At 42.0% G+C, this 16,786-nt stretch overlaps 1 protein-coding gene across 1 annotated transcript in view; it reads right to left on the reverse strand.

Moving 5' to 3' along the window:
- The window catches only part of POT1 (protection of telomeres 1), a 277,216-nt gene that overhangs the window by 232,934 nt on the left and 27,496 nt on the right, over positions 1 to 16,786 (reverse strand). The window contains exons 3-4 of the mRNA XM_019509285.1: positions 13,558 to 13,630; positions 7,170 to 7,261 (exon numbers count right to left, since the gene is read on the reverse strand). Of these exons, the coding sequence (XP_019364830.1) occupies positions 7,170 to 7,261; positions 13,558 to 13,630 (165 nt within the window). The remainder of the gene's footprint in view (positions 1 to 7,169; positions 7,262 to 13,557; positions 13,631 to 16,786) is intronic.

The following is a 16,786-nucleotide window of genomic DNA, read 5'->3' on the forward strand; positions in this document are numbered from 1 at the left end:
TAATGATTTGATGATCTGATCATAGAAGGCCACCAGGCTGGTCTGACAGGACCTGCCACTAATGAACCCGTGTTCATTGCCCCTAAGCATGACCTCCCCTGCTGGCCCCTCCTGGATATATGCCAGAATAATTTTCTCAAAAAGCTTGGCCAGGATCGAGGTAAGACTAACTGGCCTATAGTTTCCCGGGCCCTCCTTCTTCCCCTTTTTGAAGATGGGAACCATGTTGGCCCTCTTCCAGTCCTCTGGTTAGCAAGGTTTGGTGCTTGTTTGAGTTTACATACCACTTTTGTACAAGAGTAGTAGCCTCTCCAGCCCAAGGATGGATTAGCATTTACTTTCTCCTTCATTCTGCTTAATGGGTAAACATTTAGCATTTAAGTGTCAAGACACCGTACTTTCAACCATCAGACTGGAAGAGGTTCTGGCTGACAGAAAGCTGCATGTACCTCTGTACTTGAGAGATATCTGTGGCTCTTCAGCCATGATTAAATAAAAAGAAAACTGACTACATTTCATTCATTAGCTTAGAGGTGTCCAAATTGCAACACATGCCAGTCTCATGGACAGCCTCCATGTGGCATGCAAGGGGTAGGGAGCAGAAAGCAAAGCAGAGCTTGGGTAGGGGATCAGAGTGGCAGTCAGGGATGGCATGGGGCTTAATTTGTAGCATGCCTAACAAGAAGGTTGGCTCCCACTGCATCAACTTATCACATTAAAATATATGGGGGAGAGACAGGATGTAGGTTCAAAGAAAAAAAGATGGTAAAATGTAAAAGGTAGAAACCAGAAGCAATAAACCTCACAGAACAGCAATACAATACAGTCCTGGGAACTCCAATAAAATCTTAAGCTCCTTTACAACAAGGCACAAGAGCTTTTCAGTAAAGCTTCCTCTAGAGTGGTCTATATTCCACAGATACATTCAGTGTAATGGAGAACTCTCTGAGCACGTGAGTATTGCAGACACTCAGCCTTATACCAACAGCACTTAATAAGCCAACCTTTTTTACAACAATTAGGCAATTAAAGTCATTATTTTATATAAAACTGGAATTTTCAGATCATAGAATAATGCTGCAATGTGTGTTCTCAAACTTCATGCCTTTCTTTACACATTTATTTGAGTACAAGAAATAAAAGAGCTTTCTAAATAAAACTGACAGGTTTTTAGCCAAATATTATACCACGATTATATTCTTGTTTGCTGCTTCAGCAATCTCTGACACTGCTAGTCTTAATGATTAAAGATCCCAAACATCTTTAGACAGAAGATGTTATCCACACACGGATATGGGATACCCTGACATTCTAGAAGTGTGGTAGACATTAAGCAAGCAGAGAATTAGAAAAAAAAAAAAAAGACCAAAAAAAAGAAGATTGCTAGCTTAAATTATGGGAATGCATTTGGTTACTAAAGGATTTGCTAAATATCTCCCCAACACAAATACATAAGTGAAAATAAACAACTTAATATACAATGAAACTACCAAGATATAGTATCTATCATGTAACATCATAAATAGAAATAAAATGTGTATTTAAGCTGCCTAAATATATGTTTTAAAGTCGCAAAAAATTAAGAACTACTCAAAGCTAAATATGCAAGTAAAATAGGAAACAGATTGGATAATATAACATTGCTTACACCTGAAAATATGTTGCTAAAACAGATCAACCTTGTTGCATGCTGTTTCAGTAAGCACTAAAAAACAAAGCAACATATAGAAGTCTCACTAAACTTAACTGCTTTTCAGACAGGTCCTGTGTCTTGTGTACCTTTACTCTTACTGCTGCTGTTACTGTTCATGATGTTTCTCCAAAAGCAAAACCAACGTTAAACCAAAAAGCTATGGCCCTGTTATATTACTCCTGTTTCAGCATTTTATTAGATTATTGGCTACACAAGTGATTCGGAAACTCAGTTGCTGACTCAGGATTAGAGTTCTGTATAGCTGACTGGACTTGTCTTGTTCTTCTAGGCTACAAATAAACTTTAGCACACTGTAGTTGATAAATAATGTAAATATTTGTCTCATTTAACATTAGATAAATGTCTAACATAGAAATATGACATACACAACATGACATCAGAATATAGTTGTAATATCCTTACTGAAAGAGCATATTATTGGTAAATAACAGCAAATCATTCAGCACTGTATTATAAAAAATGATCAGATATAGTGGTCAGAAATCACAATTTTCTCTCTCAGATTTGGCATGAATTCATTTTCAGGTGCTTGACAAATCCTGACCTCTGTCAGTTTCTGTATTTGAAAAACAGGATTAATATTTACCCAGTTTATGGAGGTGATACAAAGATTAAGTCACATTTGCTTAGTATTTTGAAGGTGTAGCACAGTACCCATTTATTAGTTTGAAAATACGGTCTTCTCTCTCCATTTAAAGTTGCTTGTGTCTGATGCCCTGTAGATATGAGATCTTAAATAGCTTCTCTTACAACTGAGCAATTTAATTATTTTACTTAAAATAGCGGTTTTCAGAGCATAGAATAATGTTACACAGTGTGCGTTTTCAAAGTACCAGATTCAGTCATTTACTTAAAGAGCATAGATCCCTTGTCATATCTATGAGGGCACAGAAAGGAGAGAAGGAGTAAGGACAGAAATACTTCACCCTTTCTGGAAGGTTAAACAGTTGTTCAAAGAATACACACAGTCCAGACAGAGACCACTGTCACAGAGTCAATGAAAGGGGAGCAATGTCATTGCCATGTCTTTCCTTAGGCTAGCTATTTAAACACTGATAGAAGGAAGGCATGTTTGGGAATCCATACAACTCTGGTCTCTGAAATTGTGAGTAATAAAGCAAACAACCTTGCTGATCTAAGACTATCTGCTTCTCTAGTGGCCAACCACAACTACCTACATCTATGAATAGAATTCTTGCTTTTTTATTAAACCCTGCTGAGTCACAATTCTGTTCCTTACAGATCTCAAATTTACTCCTCAGATTAATAATGTACAATTTTTAAAAACCCATTTTAGAAGTGCTACTAGTATAATGAAAGCTCAGGTCACAGGGGAGGTTTGAACACTGATGCTAGTGCATGCCTACCGTTTGAAGTTTGCTGCTTGAGGGCTGTGGTTTCCTGCTCAGCTCTCTGAAACTGATCTCTCTGATCTTCTAATTGCTGCTTAGGGCCTTGTTATGCTACTTGTACTTTTACCAGGAAGGGCATAAGTTATTTAATTTTCAGAAGACTCAGCAGCCAGTGTGACAGGGAATAGACTCTGGAGCAAAACCACCTGGATCTCGATACCTCCCCCTAATGCTGCACAATGTCGGCAAACTATGCAGACTGCCGTGTAACTGTTCTGCAAATCACCTGCTGTATAGAGAACTGAGAGCTGTCAAAAAACACTATTCTTCCCCAAATGGAATAGAAATTGACATGGGTCTTGAGCTTCAGGGCATGCCAGGCTAAAGTAGTGAGATATTCAAATCTGACAAATGTTTAGACAAGGCTATCTAAGTTGCATCAAAACCCAATAAACCACATCAAATGAAACAAAGGGTACTTTCTGACCTGTAATCATTACTACCATGGTTCAAAAGATCTTCTATATTGGTTTGCAGAAGCGAACAAGGACCAAATTGCTGAAGAAGGACCCATCATCAATTTCAAAGCCAAATTCATATCACCAAAATGTACTGAGCTTTGAAATACATTTCAAACCCAACTGACAAGGATCCACGGTGGAAAGCATGCTACAGTGAAAGACTATAACACCTCCATCTGTATGTTATCTAGGGCAAGGTTACAAGGCTAAGGCTGCATACAGACATACATTTCTACTGGAAAAAATTCTTCTGGTAGAAAATAGCATAGGAGCTGAACTATAGAAATGTTCCTCCATCCAGGGGACACCAGAGGGATGCTCCCTGGCCTGCCTGCACCCTTACAGGAGCCCATCAAGTGGAAGCTGCTGAAAAGCAACAGGTGCCATAGAAAGCCCCAGAAGTCCCTCGTCCCCACCACAACTCCACCCTATCAGTCTCCTAATTTGCAAGAAGGGGGGAATCCACCCCTGGTGGAAACTGTCCTGGTTCTCCCTCTGCAGGACGACAGTCCCACTCCTTGCACTACTCCAGCTGACCTGGGGTACAAGGAGAAAGGGAAGTACACCACTGCTGAGGAAGGGCTCTGGAAGCCTTGCCACAGGGCACAAGAGCCTGCCTTGCACCACACTGGCTCTGGGCTGATCCAGAGCAGCACCGGGTGAGACAGGGACATTTTGCTATAGTGGTAAGGCTCCTGAATCTTGCTGTTTCAGCACAGAAGTCTGCCTCATCTTGCACTGTTCTGGGTCAGCTGGGTGACAACATGAAGCTGGAGAGGCCAGAAGACAGACTTGGGGAAAGCCTCTGCACAACAGGTTCCCAGACCCTCCAGATTTTAAATCACTACCCCCCACTGCTCAGCAAAAGCAGATAGGAAGGGAAGCAGATAGGAGCTTCACAGAGAAAGAGCAGAGAAAGCTGCATTGGCAAAGTCCTTGTCTGCTTCTTATATGGGGAACTCTAAAGGAGGGAAGGAAGCAGCTGCTTTCAATGCCTTCTCTAGACTAGTGAACCCAGTCACAGGAAGGCATGAGACTTTTCCTGTAGCGCTACTACTTCTGGTCCCCAGGAGGAGCTAAGCTGGGAAAGAAGTAGTACAGACATTCAGTTTCTCCTCAAAGAAGTTGTTGCTTTCCCAGAAAAAAAAAAAGTTACAAGCATACAGATGTTCATGATTTTTCCTTTCAGAGCAAAAATGGCTGCTCCAGGAGAAAAATAACCTGGGAAGAACCAGAGTTAAATCACTCTGTGAAGAGAGACGCCACAGCCCAGCCTCCAGCATCCTAGGGTGCTTTGCTTCCCTCCCCCCAGGGAGACAGTGTCATTCACTGGATTCTCCTGCTCCAGAGCAGAACACACACCCCCGCCCCATCACAATCTCACACTGTACTACTAGGAGACACAGGCTGACCGATCAGTCTGGGTTAACTAACCAGGGATGCCCTGTACCCTGCTGCTATCCACTGCCAAACAGACTTCGGAGCCTGCAGAGCCTGCTGAGATGTGTAAGCAGGCTCCTCCTGGCCACACAGCATCAGCTCTGCAAGTTCACTGCTCTTCAACGACTCAGCATTACAATGTCTGTTCAGGCATCTCCAGGCAAGTTTTTCTACCGGGAGAACAAACCTGGGAGAATAATCCTAAATTATTTGAATGTGTTTACACAGGTCTCAGTCTCCCAGGAGAATCTCTATCAGCAGTTTAACCCTGGCTGTTCCCATGTTATTTTTCTCCCAAAGCAGCCAGATTTGCTCCAGGAGAAAAAGCCTGAAGCACATGTTCGTTTTCCATTGGATAGCCGTGATTCTCCTGGTAGAAACTGAACATCTGTATGTGGCTTAAAACGCCTCAATCTTTTTTTATCCAAAACCAGGTCAAGGAACAAATTGACCAGAGTCTAGAAGTACTATTCGTGACATATGGCTCCTGTATCTATTGGCAAAAGCATAACGAGATCCAAACTTTCGAAGTTGAAACTAGACAAATTTAGACTACAAATAAAATATTTTTTCCACGTAGTAAGGGATTGCCATTAGAATAATATAAGGATGTGGCAGATATGCTGTCTCTAGAGGTCTTCAAATTAAGACTGGATTTCTTCCTAAAATATGCTTTATAGCTGCACTGAAGTTATAGGCTCGACCAGCTCTTTGGCCTGTGTTGTGAATGATAAACGCTCACAATAGTTCCTCTCAGACTTAACCAACAGCTCCACCTGTGATAGAGGTTGTTCTAGATCAGTATTTCTGTCAGTCATGGGAGTTTCTTCATTCTGATAAATCTGACATAAAGTAGTCAAGTAATTTTTAGTTGGTCAATGAAAAAAGGTCCAAGTAGATATTTTCATGCTTCAATAGTCCTTTTGGAAAACCCCATCCAAGAAATGATCTACTATGAAATACCAAATTCAAGTGAGAAGAAATCCTGGTTTGAATGGTTCAAGATGTCCTGATTTTTTTCAAGAGCCACTATAGCCATGACTGTTCAGGGAATGCAAGAGAAACAAAATGTGTTTGAGCATATCTTTAATTGGACCATCTATATAGTTGGGAGAGATATTAAACAATTTTAGGGCACAAAAAACTTTCTTCCTCGAGTTTGGGCAAGAAGCAGATACAGCCTATGCTAAATGTAACAATCAAAACAATTGATCTTTTGTCTAACTCCATTATGTACATAAACATGGTCATTTGAAAACAGATACTTAAAAGGGGAAGGAGGGAGGAGACATAAAATATATGGACCAGAACAGAGTGGTCTTGGAATTTTCTTCAGTCTCTGCCCTCAATGACTGTTTTCACTGGTGAATAAACCACTTTTATAGATTTACACATTATTTACATCAGAGACTAATTCGCTAACATAAAGCTATCCATTCTCATGTTGAAATTTTTCTTTTTAAAAAGTAATCTGAAAATCACTTTACAGCAAAACTAATAAGAAATATTCAGCTCTTTAATGATTTAAACTTATTTGATTTTTCTTTCTTTAAGCCCATAAACATTCAGACTCACCAAGACAGTCAGCTTTTACATGGATTTGATTTGACAACATGAATCATACTGATATAAATCAAACTAACCTAGTAACTCCATTGAAGCATGAAGCCAGACTGCCAACAAAGGAACTGTTAAATGTGGTTTTATTTTACTGTGCCGTATGTTTATTCTATGGTTAGATTTGTTGCCCATGCTAAGTAAATTTACTAATCTACTATTTCTGCAATATGAAGCCATTTGGCATTTTCAAAATACTTAGTGTCATTTAAATCAAGTCAATTTTGAATCTATTCTCCATATCAAAATGCAACAGAAATATTACTTGAGTCATTCTTGGGCAGCCTCTCACTCATTCCCATTTGTTTGCTACATAAACAAGATAACATTATGACTATATAGATTTACTACATTATTGTAATTTTTTGTTTAATAAAAACTTAACATAACTAATTAATATTTCTGGCATTTGACTGATATCGCTCTTGAAATCTAACTTAACTCACAGACGCACAAAAAGAGGAGAGTAAATTCTAAGATATCAAGGAAAACCTCTCAAAAATAAGGGAGAAAAAAGGGATTTACCCCTTGATGGACAACTTTTGCACAGTCCTTTGCCATTTTTCCGAGGAATAAAATATTGATGCTGCTGGTTCTTGAACACAAATTCTCCATATCTATAAAGAAAAGTAGAAAGCATCCATATTACTACACTATAACTAAATGGTCATTAAAAAGGAATTACACATTTTTCTACAGAATCCAATATACTTTCTTTGGAATAAAGGCATATAAAACATGCAAACACATTTTAAAAGGTACGCACTACCAGCTGGCAGGGTCTGGACAACTTGTTGTACTAGGTCGCCAGCAGCTAGGTTGTGAAGGGGCCAAACCAGAATCAGGAGGATTGTGCAGAATTCAAGTGTCAGGAAACCAGAAGGCAGAAGGTCAGTGTGAGGAGCCAAGTCAAAAAGCTGAAAGGTTGAGCAAAACACAGTCAGAGGGCTAGGCTGGGTTGGGTAGCAAGGAGATCAAGTTGGGAATTGAGTTGAGGGAGAAGCTGAGTTAAGAAGCTGAAGAAAAGTCAGGTAGAGAGGGGAGTCTGAAGGCGAGCTGGGTTAGGTAGTTGAGAGATCAGGCAGAAAGCTGGCAGAGACATGAACTGTGAGAAACAGTAAGGCAGTGTGGGTAAGAATTCAGCCTCTCCCTCAATCCAATGCCCAGCCTGATCCCATGCCTATTCAACCCGACTTGCCCCCTGACTGCACTCTGCCCAACCCTTCAGCTTTCTGACTCAGCTACTCAGACTGATCACCTGGCTTCATGGCACTTGGATTCTGCATATTCCTCTCAACCCTGGTAAGCCTCCTCAGACCCCAAGCAACTTCTGGATCTGGCTTTCCATGACCCAGCACAATAACCACAACCAGTTACGTAACTAATACTGACTTTACCAAACGGAAATCTGTACATCTGAGTACCATTTAAAACATGCTTCTGCAGAGCATCAACATAATATTAAACAGAAGGCAATTTTACACACGTTTTGGGACGTGGCACCGGGCGCTTTAATTAGTGAGCCACATTAATTAAAAGCACCCATCTGTCACATATCAGTGTTTCCACACAGAAAAATGATGGCGGAGCACTTTGAACTAAAGTTCATGGAACATGTTTCAGTTCAAAATGCCCTGCTGCCATTTTTTCAGCATGAAGACGCTGATACACGTGACGTGGAAGGCTGCCAAAATGCAATTTCCATGCTCCAACAGACTCAATTAATCAACTCTGCCAGCATGTTGGAACAGGCTTCCCACCAACCTGTAGATGCCCAGAAATGGCAAATATTCTGCTTGAAAAATTAATTATACAGTATTAGGAAGAAGATGGTATCAAATCTTATTTGATTTTATCAGTGTAGAATATGGAGATAATCAAGGATTTGAAAAAAAAATCTACTCACTCATCTCAGGTAAAAAGTCTTCCCTGGTAAGTAAGGAAAGTTATGCATGCTTAACTGCAGAAATTAAGCATTCATTTTAAAACAGATTTCTAGCTGCAACTGTTTAAAAAATAACTTCCCATATGTGAATCAATACACTGTCAACTTCTTCAGGCAATGAAAGGACTGGTACCTCTGCAGAGCCTTGTAGCTTTCTTGAGCAAGAGAATGAAATTAACAAGACCCTGAAAGCTTGCTTCTAGTCTTCAGACTGCTGTGGTTAGCAGTAAAACTGATAAGAATCACATCTGTTTCACCCTCCTGCTGCTATAAGCAACAGCAACAGTAGGCACCATTACTACATATAGAGGAATACCTACACACAAAAACAGCACTTGAGGCTGCTGGATAAATAGAGTAATGAAGAAGCCACAGCGAAGACAGCTGATAGGCATCAAGCTGTGGAGATCCTCTAAAAAGCGGGCTATAGGGTAGACATCTAAAGGGGGTGGGGAGAGAAGGAAATAAATACTCCTTATCCTAAACCAGGGGAGGGGCTTCAAAATTTGAAACCTTAATAGCCAAAGTCTTAATTCCAGAATAAGAGCTCTTGAGCAACATCTAGGTAGATCTTCCCAGGAAGCAGGAAAACCAGCTTCTCTACATCATGTTCCTTTTAATCTTATTTCCTTCTCTAATCTTTTCTTTCTGCTTCTAACCATGCAATTGAGTCCTATAAGTAGTTGATGCACAATAAATTGTTTAACCTCTAAAGAATCACCTCAACTGTTGTTTTAATACACTTAGCCTGGAACAGAATAAAGTAGGCATGCACAGATAGAGATATTTGGGGCCGATACTGATAGCCAATGTTTAAGGAGGCATATTGGCCAATACTGATCTGAGTCCCAATGCACCTGCCTCCAGCCATTAAGTCTGGTGTGGTGGAAGTGGAGGAGGGCAGATCAGTGCCCCCTGCAGTAAGGGAGGGGGCAGGGGCAGGCGTTGCTGAGGTGGGACAGAAGGAGTCCAGAGCTACAGCTCATGAGAGGGTGGGGGGGAAGATGGCTCCTGCTGCTTGCACCCTGGAAGGGCACTGGTGGGGTGGGGTGGGGGGAGAGGATGTTCCCCCTAGATCTCAGCAGGGCAGGCTGCAGCCAGGGCTGCAGTGGGGGTGGGCTCTGAGCGGGCACCAGCAGCGCTGGGAGGATGCTGCATCCACCCCAAAATTTTGCTGCTGCTCCACTGCTGCTGCCCTGCACAGCCCCAGCTCAACGCTCCGCCCATGGCAGCAGCAAAACATGAGGTGGATACAGCATCCTCCCAGCACTGCCAGCGCCTGCTCCGACCCCAGCCCCTGCCAAAAAGAGCCCCGCACAACCCCGGCTACAGCCTGCCCCACCCCACACAGATACAGGGGGCACAAGCCCCCCACACACACACTCTCCAGGGGCAAGCAGCAGTGGCAGCCACCTAGGCCCTCCCTATAAGCCACCGCTCTGCCCCCCAGCCCGGGTAGTGTCTGCCCTTGCCCACTCCCTCACCATGGGGGATGTTGATCTGTTCCCCCCCCACACGCCTTCCCTGCTCCCTCCCCTTCCACCACACCGGACTTACTAGCTAAAGGCAGCTCTCCACACTGCCAGCTGTGCTCCTTGCTGCCTGAGTGTTGCACTGCAGCTGTGCGCAGCATGGGCATTTATTGGCCAAATTATCAGCCTCATTGAGCCAATATCCAAAACAGCTAGTTTTCTTTATATCGGTACCAATCTGATATCAGACTGATGTATTGGTGCACCTCTAGGATAAAGCCAATTAACAGATTTAGCATAGTCTTCATCCATCAGTGTAATGGTTACAGTAAAAGTTCTGTTCCAAGTAACAGCCACAGTGCATGCAAAAATATCATATTTACTCAAATATGAGACAAGGTTTCCCGCCCCTCCCATGAGAAAAAAGCTCCTCATCTTATTTGCTTACCAGGAAACCTCATTAAATACACTGTCTATATTAAACTGCTGCCAAAAGCAGCATGTTCTCAGTAATGGAAATGAACTATGAAGTTGATTAAATGAAGCCAACACTGAACATGGACCATAAAACACATGGCCCATATTTGGCCAAGAGATGGGAAATGTTTTGGGTTTTTTTGGAAAAAATGTTTCTGACTCTCTCTCTGTGGTTATATATCTCTACACTCCGAGTATCACTCCACAAAGAAAACCTTAACCCGTTACAAAAACCGCAGCCCGTGCACATGTACAAAGACCCACTGACCAGCTGGACCCATTATAATATCCGCACTACGCGCTACATATTCAAACAAACTCTGGTCTCCCAGATCAGGCAACCCCTTCCGGGAAACCCTTTCCTTTCATCCCCACCCTGCTTGCGAGGTCACATACTCAGTTCACCTGTCGTCCATGTCAGTGTCACTCCAGCTCCCCTGGAGTGACCTGCTGCTGCTGTTGCTGTCTTCCGTTCCATTTGTTTGTTCCTCTTCCTCACTGTCACCGCCCCCTTCCCTACTAAGGGGAAGTTGGAAGATCCTGTGCCACATGTCTTTGTGCCAGGTGGCTTTGGCCACGTCTTCTCCATCCTCCACTACTGATTTCTGGTAGTAGGTCTAGAGTTTGCTTAGTGCCATATTCACGCAGCCTACTACCTCTACATAGTACAGCAGGTTCCTGGCCTTCCACGGGGCACACCTGACACAGGATGCAAATGGGTTGAAACAGGCTAACAGCTTCCCCTGATGTTTGGCAAGGTGTCTATACAGCACCACTTTTCTGGTTAGCTGGGTAACGCCGGTCACCACTTCGCAGAGCTGCTTCATCTTTTTTCATGCCTCCTTGATGCAGGTGCAAACCCAGAGGATGTGGTTGATTGCCTTGGTGGCTCTGTGGCAGTTTGGCCACAGACAGCTGGGTCTCCCCAGCTGACCCTCTCTATGCCTCTGGGCCCTTGCTGGCAGGGCTCAGTGGGCTATGAGCCAGTTCAGATCCTTGTGATATTTATGTAGATCCTTGTGGTTGATGCACTCCCACAGAGCCTGGCACGCATCACCCAGGAGCAGTTTCACAGGTGACGTGATGTCCCTCAGCCTCACCGTCCCCTGGATCTTCTTGTGGATGCTCATGGTTGCGGGGCCTGTGCTCTGCAGGCCGTACAAGCTGCAGCACTGGTTTAGGATCTTGTAGAACCACGGTGCGTCCATGATGCACAGTCTGCAGTTGGTCAGGGTTTACACTCCCCAATGTCTCAAGATATGCCCTGCAAAATATCTCCCCCAAGCAAGCTGTTTTGCATTGCATGCCCGTCTCCAGCTTGCAGATCTGACTCGTATACTTGGCCCACAGGAACAGGAGGATGTCTGGCATGCCCCTGTTCCTGGCCCTCTTGTCACTGTACAAGGTCTTCCTGGTGACCTTTTCGCATCAGGAGCCCCAGAAGAAAATGCACACGGCCCTCTGGGCAACAGACTTGGAATGGAGGGGGAGAAAGGGAGACCAGTGCAGTGTACAGAAGTACTGGTAACAACACCGCCTTCATTAGCATGACATGCTCCCTCCCCGCCCCCCCCCATGGAGAGGGAGATGGGAACTTATCAGAAGAATAGGTTAGTGCAACCCACCTAAATAAGACATATGGCAGTACCCATTGAGTGCAGTTACCCTCAGTGCCAACTTTTTCGAATCATACCAAGCCGTGACACTGAACACACTTCAACTTCCTCTTCACTCCCACAGCTGAGCTCTGCCTTTCTTTCCCATTTCCAATGAGTCCTGTTTATTCCCCAGCTTTAAATATCTGGCAATCATCACCAAACACAGCTCCACACAGTTTACCTAGAATCCCTCTGTTGCCCCCTTTCTCAGCCTGTCTCGTATGATTAGTGTGGCCCTGCTCTCTGAGATGGGGTCGGGCCAGGTTGCCCCACATATAAATTTTGTGACGATCCCACAACTCATGACAAGAACACCCAGTTACAGTCATGAGTAGGGGGGGCTAATTAGCACATGGCTCCTTGAGTGTGGGGGGCCAGGGGGAGGGTCTCTGAAGTACAAACATATACTGAGCAATACTAAGCTATAGGGTCACCATGGCTTGAAAAACACTGTTAACTCTGCTGGGGCCCAGCCTAATGAACTATATGGTAAAACCTGAGCCTTTTGGCTTTGGACTAATATCATGTACAGTTCATACTACATATAAGTAGGTACAAAAAGTGATGCTTAAAAATGCGTTTATGGAGCACATGTACCAAAACTTGTAGCAGTTTCAAAAAAGACAAAATGCCTCAATTCGGGATGAACCAAGACTATGGGTACCAACAGTAATTTGTCTATATGCAAACTACTACAGGCATGTTTATTTCAAAGTCAGTGTTTTCAAATTTATCCTCAGTTTTATGTGCTCAGGGACACCAGGTTCTGGCAGTAAGGTGAGTGGGAAAGGGGCTGCAGAGGGAAAAAATGGGGGTGGGGGGGAGGACAAGGGAGCCACCATCCCTCCCCTCCCAGCTACTATTTTGCCTGCTGTAGCAGTGGGAAGGGGACAAATTCAGGACAGACTTCCAAGAATTATATTCAATACCTGGGAAAGTATTTTAAAACATTTTCCATATATAGACTCTAATAAAACTGGGGAGGGGTTGTCTTATATTCAAGTAAATACAGTAACTTTGATTAACTTTTCTGTGCAGTTTTCCTCATGGTTACGAACTGAAGAAATAAACTCTTAGGGCAGTTCAGGCAAGTAACATATTGATGGAACAATATATAATTACACACTACAAGTCTCCATGGTAGGAAACCTACTGAATCACTAAGGTAAGGCCCTTTCTAATGATTCTGTGATATAACCTTAAAATACTACTTGTTTGAGGAGAAAGACAGTTTTTATTGCACTAAACATGCTAAAGTAGCTCTTTAATCACTGTTTATTATTATTACTGGCATAGCAAAACCTTAAAGATACCCAAGTAATTTCATGAAAAATAAAGAATGCTATATTTAAACAGAATACCTTGTAGTATAATCTTGAAGGAATCTGTTCCATTTCCAAGTTGAATTAAAGGATAGGAGAGAGTAACAGTTCCCTAAAAGGGAGAGAAGAGAAAAAACTAGTTTACAAAAATAAAAACTCTAAAATGAACCTCTAGGCAACTGTAGGTCACCACAGCAACACTAAACTGTAGATGTATCAAACTATAAATCCAACATTTTTTTTGAGCATTAGGCATGACTTAGTATCATGCCCTGACAAGCTCTTCATTAGGAAAGGTTTGGAGCAATTTGTTTGGTGTAGGTAGAGAAAGTAGCTCTGCAAGGAATGCTGCCAGAAATTATCATGCTAACGTCACCGATTACTTCTGAAACATAGGTCACGTAGTTAAATTAATAATTACAAAAGTAAGTTCTGTTAGTTAATCTCATTCACAGCAGAAAAAGGTGGTTTGAAGCAGGACAATTAAACTCTCAGAAGTGATGACAGATTACAAATATTTTGGAGGAAAGTAATAAAAACTTGTACATGAAATCAAAATTAGAGTCCAGAAACATAAGAAATAAAAGAATTTCACATAAGTAAACAATCCTTTGAATAAACATTTAAATCCTTGGGGGAACAGACGAGAATAGCAGTATTACATAAATCTGGGGATTGTCGGATCATCTATTTAATCAGTCAATGTGAAAGCAGCAAAGGCGGCAAATGCTTTAGTGGCTATAGGGAAAAAAACACACTTCTTATAATGAAATTATATTTGTAGTAAAGTCAGATGAAAGCCTGGAATTACAACAGTGAGCTATGATGCCACTCACAATACAAATATACTTTAATGTGCTTTGTTAAAAGAATGTCACCCCAAAATATTCTACTATTTAAAAAAAAAAGGAAAGTTATGCTATTCATTCATGCTCTGCAGGCTGAATACAGAGATCTTTTAAAAAAATAAAAAATTGGAGAGAAATTTAGAGGACGAAACAAAAGTTTGAAAGTTAAGTCTATGGTTTATTCAAGAGAATTAGCTATGCTCAGTATACAGAAAAACTACTTTGGACAGAGGAGGAAAGATGCACAGTCTTGCTACAGGGCAGGCCAGTTATTTCCACTAGCTAACCAGAATGGAAGTAGTCATAGTGGTTTTATAGTGCATCAGGGAAAACATAGTACTGTTTTCCAGCATTTAACCCAAGTGGAAAAAGCTGTCAAAAGAGCTTGTGGAACCACTGACACTTAAGTTGAATAAGGTTAGTTAGTTACTTAATATGGAGATTTTTAGGAGTATAATCAGTCCCATCACAACAAAGGGTAACTAACCAGAACACAAACCCAGAATTATTAGGATTGACAAATAATTATTAGCTGAATGTTTTCTAAAAACAATTAATTAAACAAATACAATTCTCCTCTACTCCAAATATCACTGATTTTTTACTATACTAAAAATAAAGTCTAACAAATTTATTGATGCCAAGGTAGCAATAATATTTCATTTTAAAAAAACAAACAGGAAGTTACAACTTTAAATTTTTTAATGGAAAAATGCAACAATTTTTGTAGAGCAATATTAAGTACCATGGGTGCATACTTTAAAGACCATTACATAATACTTTATGGAAGGTTCTGGAAATACCTCCATAGACATGTAAACAAGGATTTGTTACTACTTTTTTTTTTTTTTTAATTTTGGGCTTCATTTAAACTTTCTAGAAAACAGTACTTTGTTTTACTGAGCAATGTATAAACAAGCCAAGCAAGAATACCATATTTACCCAGATCCAAGACAACTCTGAACTTAGCACAACCCCCAATAATTAAGATTCTAGAAAGATTTTTTATTCTCTTGCCCTCATACACCCCTTCACCCTCACACAGTATAATCTACTCTGTGCTTCTCCCCAGTCTATGCTGTATGCCCCTTCCCCTACTTCATGAGCTACCCCAAGCCACTTAAGAAGCAACAGTGGTGACAGTTAAGACCCCAAGGCCCAGGGCTGGGGCTAGAGCCTTGGATTTGAGTAGAGACTGGGGCAGACTGCCTTCTAAGACAAAGCTTCTTTCCCCATCCATGTTGAACAGGAAAAAAAACCTCTCATTTTTTATTCAAGTAAATATGGCAAGTATTTTACATTTAGTCAAGTTCAGTCTAGTACAACATTCTGCATAACCCAATTTTTCTTTGGTTTCATAACTGTGCATTTAACATTGCCAAGGCACGAAAAGAGTTTTTCATTATTTGTGCTGTGGATTGCAAAAAGACAATGGTCAAATCTGAAAAAGCAGTCTGTCCTAACCTGCCAGAACTCAGTAATGTCCTTTTCATTTAGTCCAATCATACATTCACTGGGATATTACCCTCGAAGGCTCATTTGCTGGAACAGATATGATTATCTAAGTAGAAAACTCTACAAGGTTAAGCACTAATACTACATCAAGTAAGTGCACTTGGATGACATGAACGACCATTGTGCTCCTAGTAATAACGCAGTATCTGGCACATGTTTTTCTTCTGCCCCTTCTCTCCTCCCTTTGTCTTTAAGTACTCCAAAGGTTGTCAAAATTGACTAGAAGAGTTTCTCCTTGGAGAAAGTTCACACACGTTCCCTTCTGAGAAAGGCCACAGCAGTCCTCCACCATCCTAGGGTGCTTTGTTCCTGCCCCTCATCCCACATGCTACACCCTGCTCCTCTCATAGACTGTGTCACTTGGTCTAGATTCTATTGCTCCAGCCAAGTAGGGAACAGAACACACTGCCTTCTCAATTCCCACATTGTGCTGCAGGCAGGTTCAGCCAATCGGAGCTTTCCAGTGCACTACTGTCATCTGTCTCCAGGCAAACAAGGGAGCCTGCAAAGCACGCTTAGATGTGGGCACATGGGTGCCTTGGCTGCACAGCACAGCTCTGCTCTTCACGGGGGTCATAATTCAATTGTCTGTTCAAGTGTCTCCAGGTAAGATTTATGTCAGAACCAAATCTGAATGAGGTGCTGGATAACACAGTGTTAAGCACAGACATGCGCTGACAAGCAGAAAATCCCCAGAGGGCTAGTGAGCATGCCCAGCACATGCCCCATGTTCGACCCCACACTTGTCCATCATAAAAGTTCACTGAGGTAATCTGACTTGGCACCATGCGCATGCCTGGACATGCACCAGAAGGGACTAGAACTTTCCAAAAGGGGAGCTATCTGATTGGCCACCTAAAACATACTTAAGACCAGTAAGTTTCCACCCACAGCAGAGACCAGCC

The sequence above is a fragment of the Gavialis gangeticus genome, unplaced genomic scaffold (genome assembly GCF_001723915.1).
Source record: "Gavialis gangeticus isolate Ggan-Ray unplaced genomic scaffold, GavGan_comp1, whole genome shotgun sequence".
Taxonomy (NCBI): Eukaryota; Metazoa; Chordata; order Crocodylia; family Gavialidae; genus Gavialis; species Gavialis gangeticus.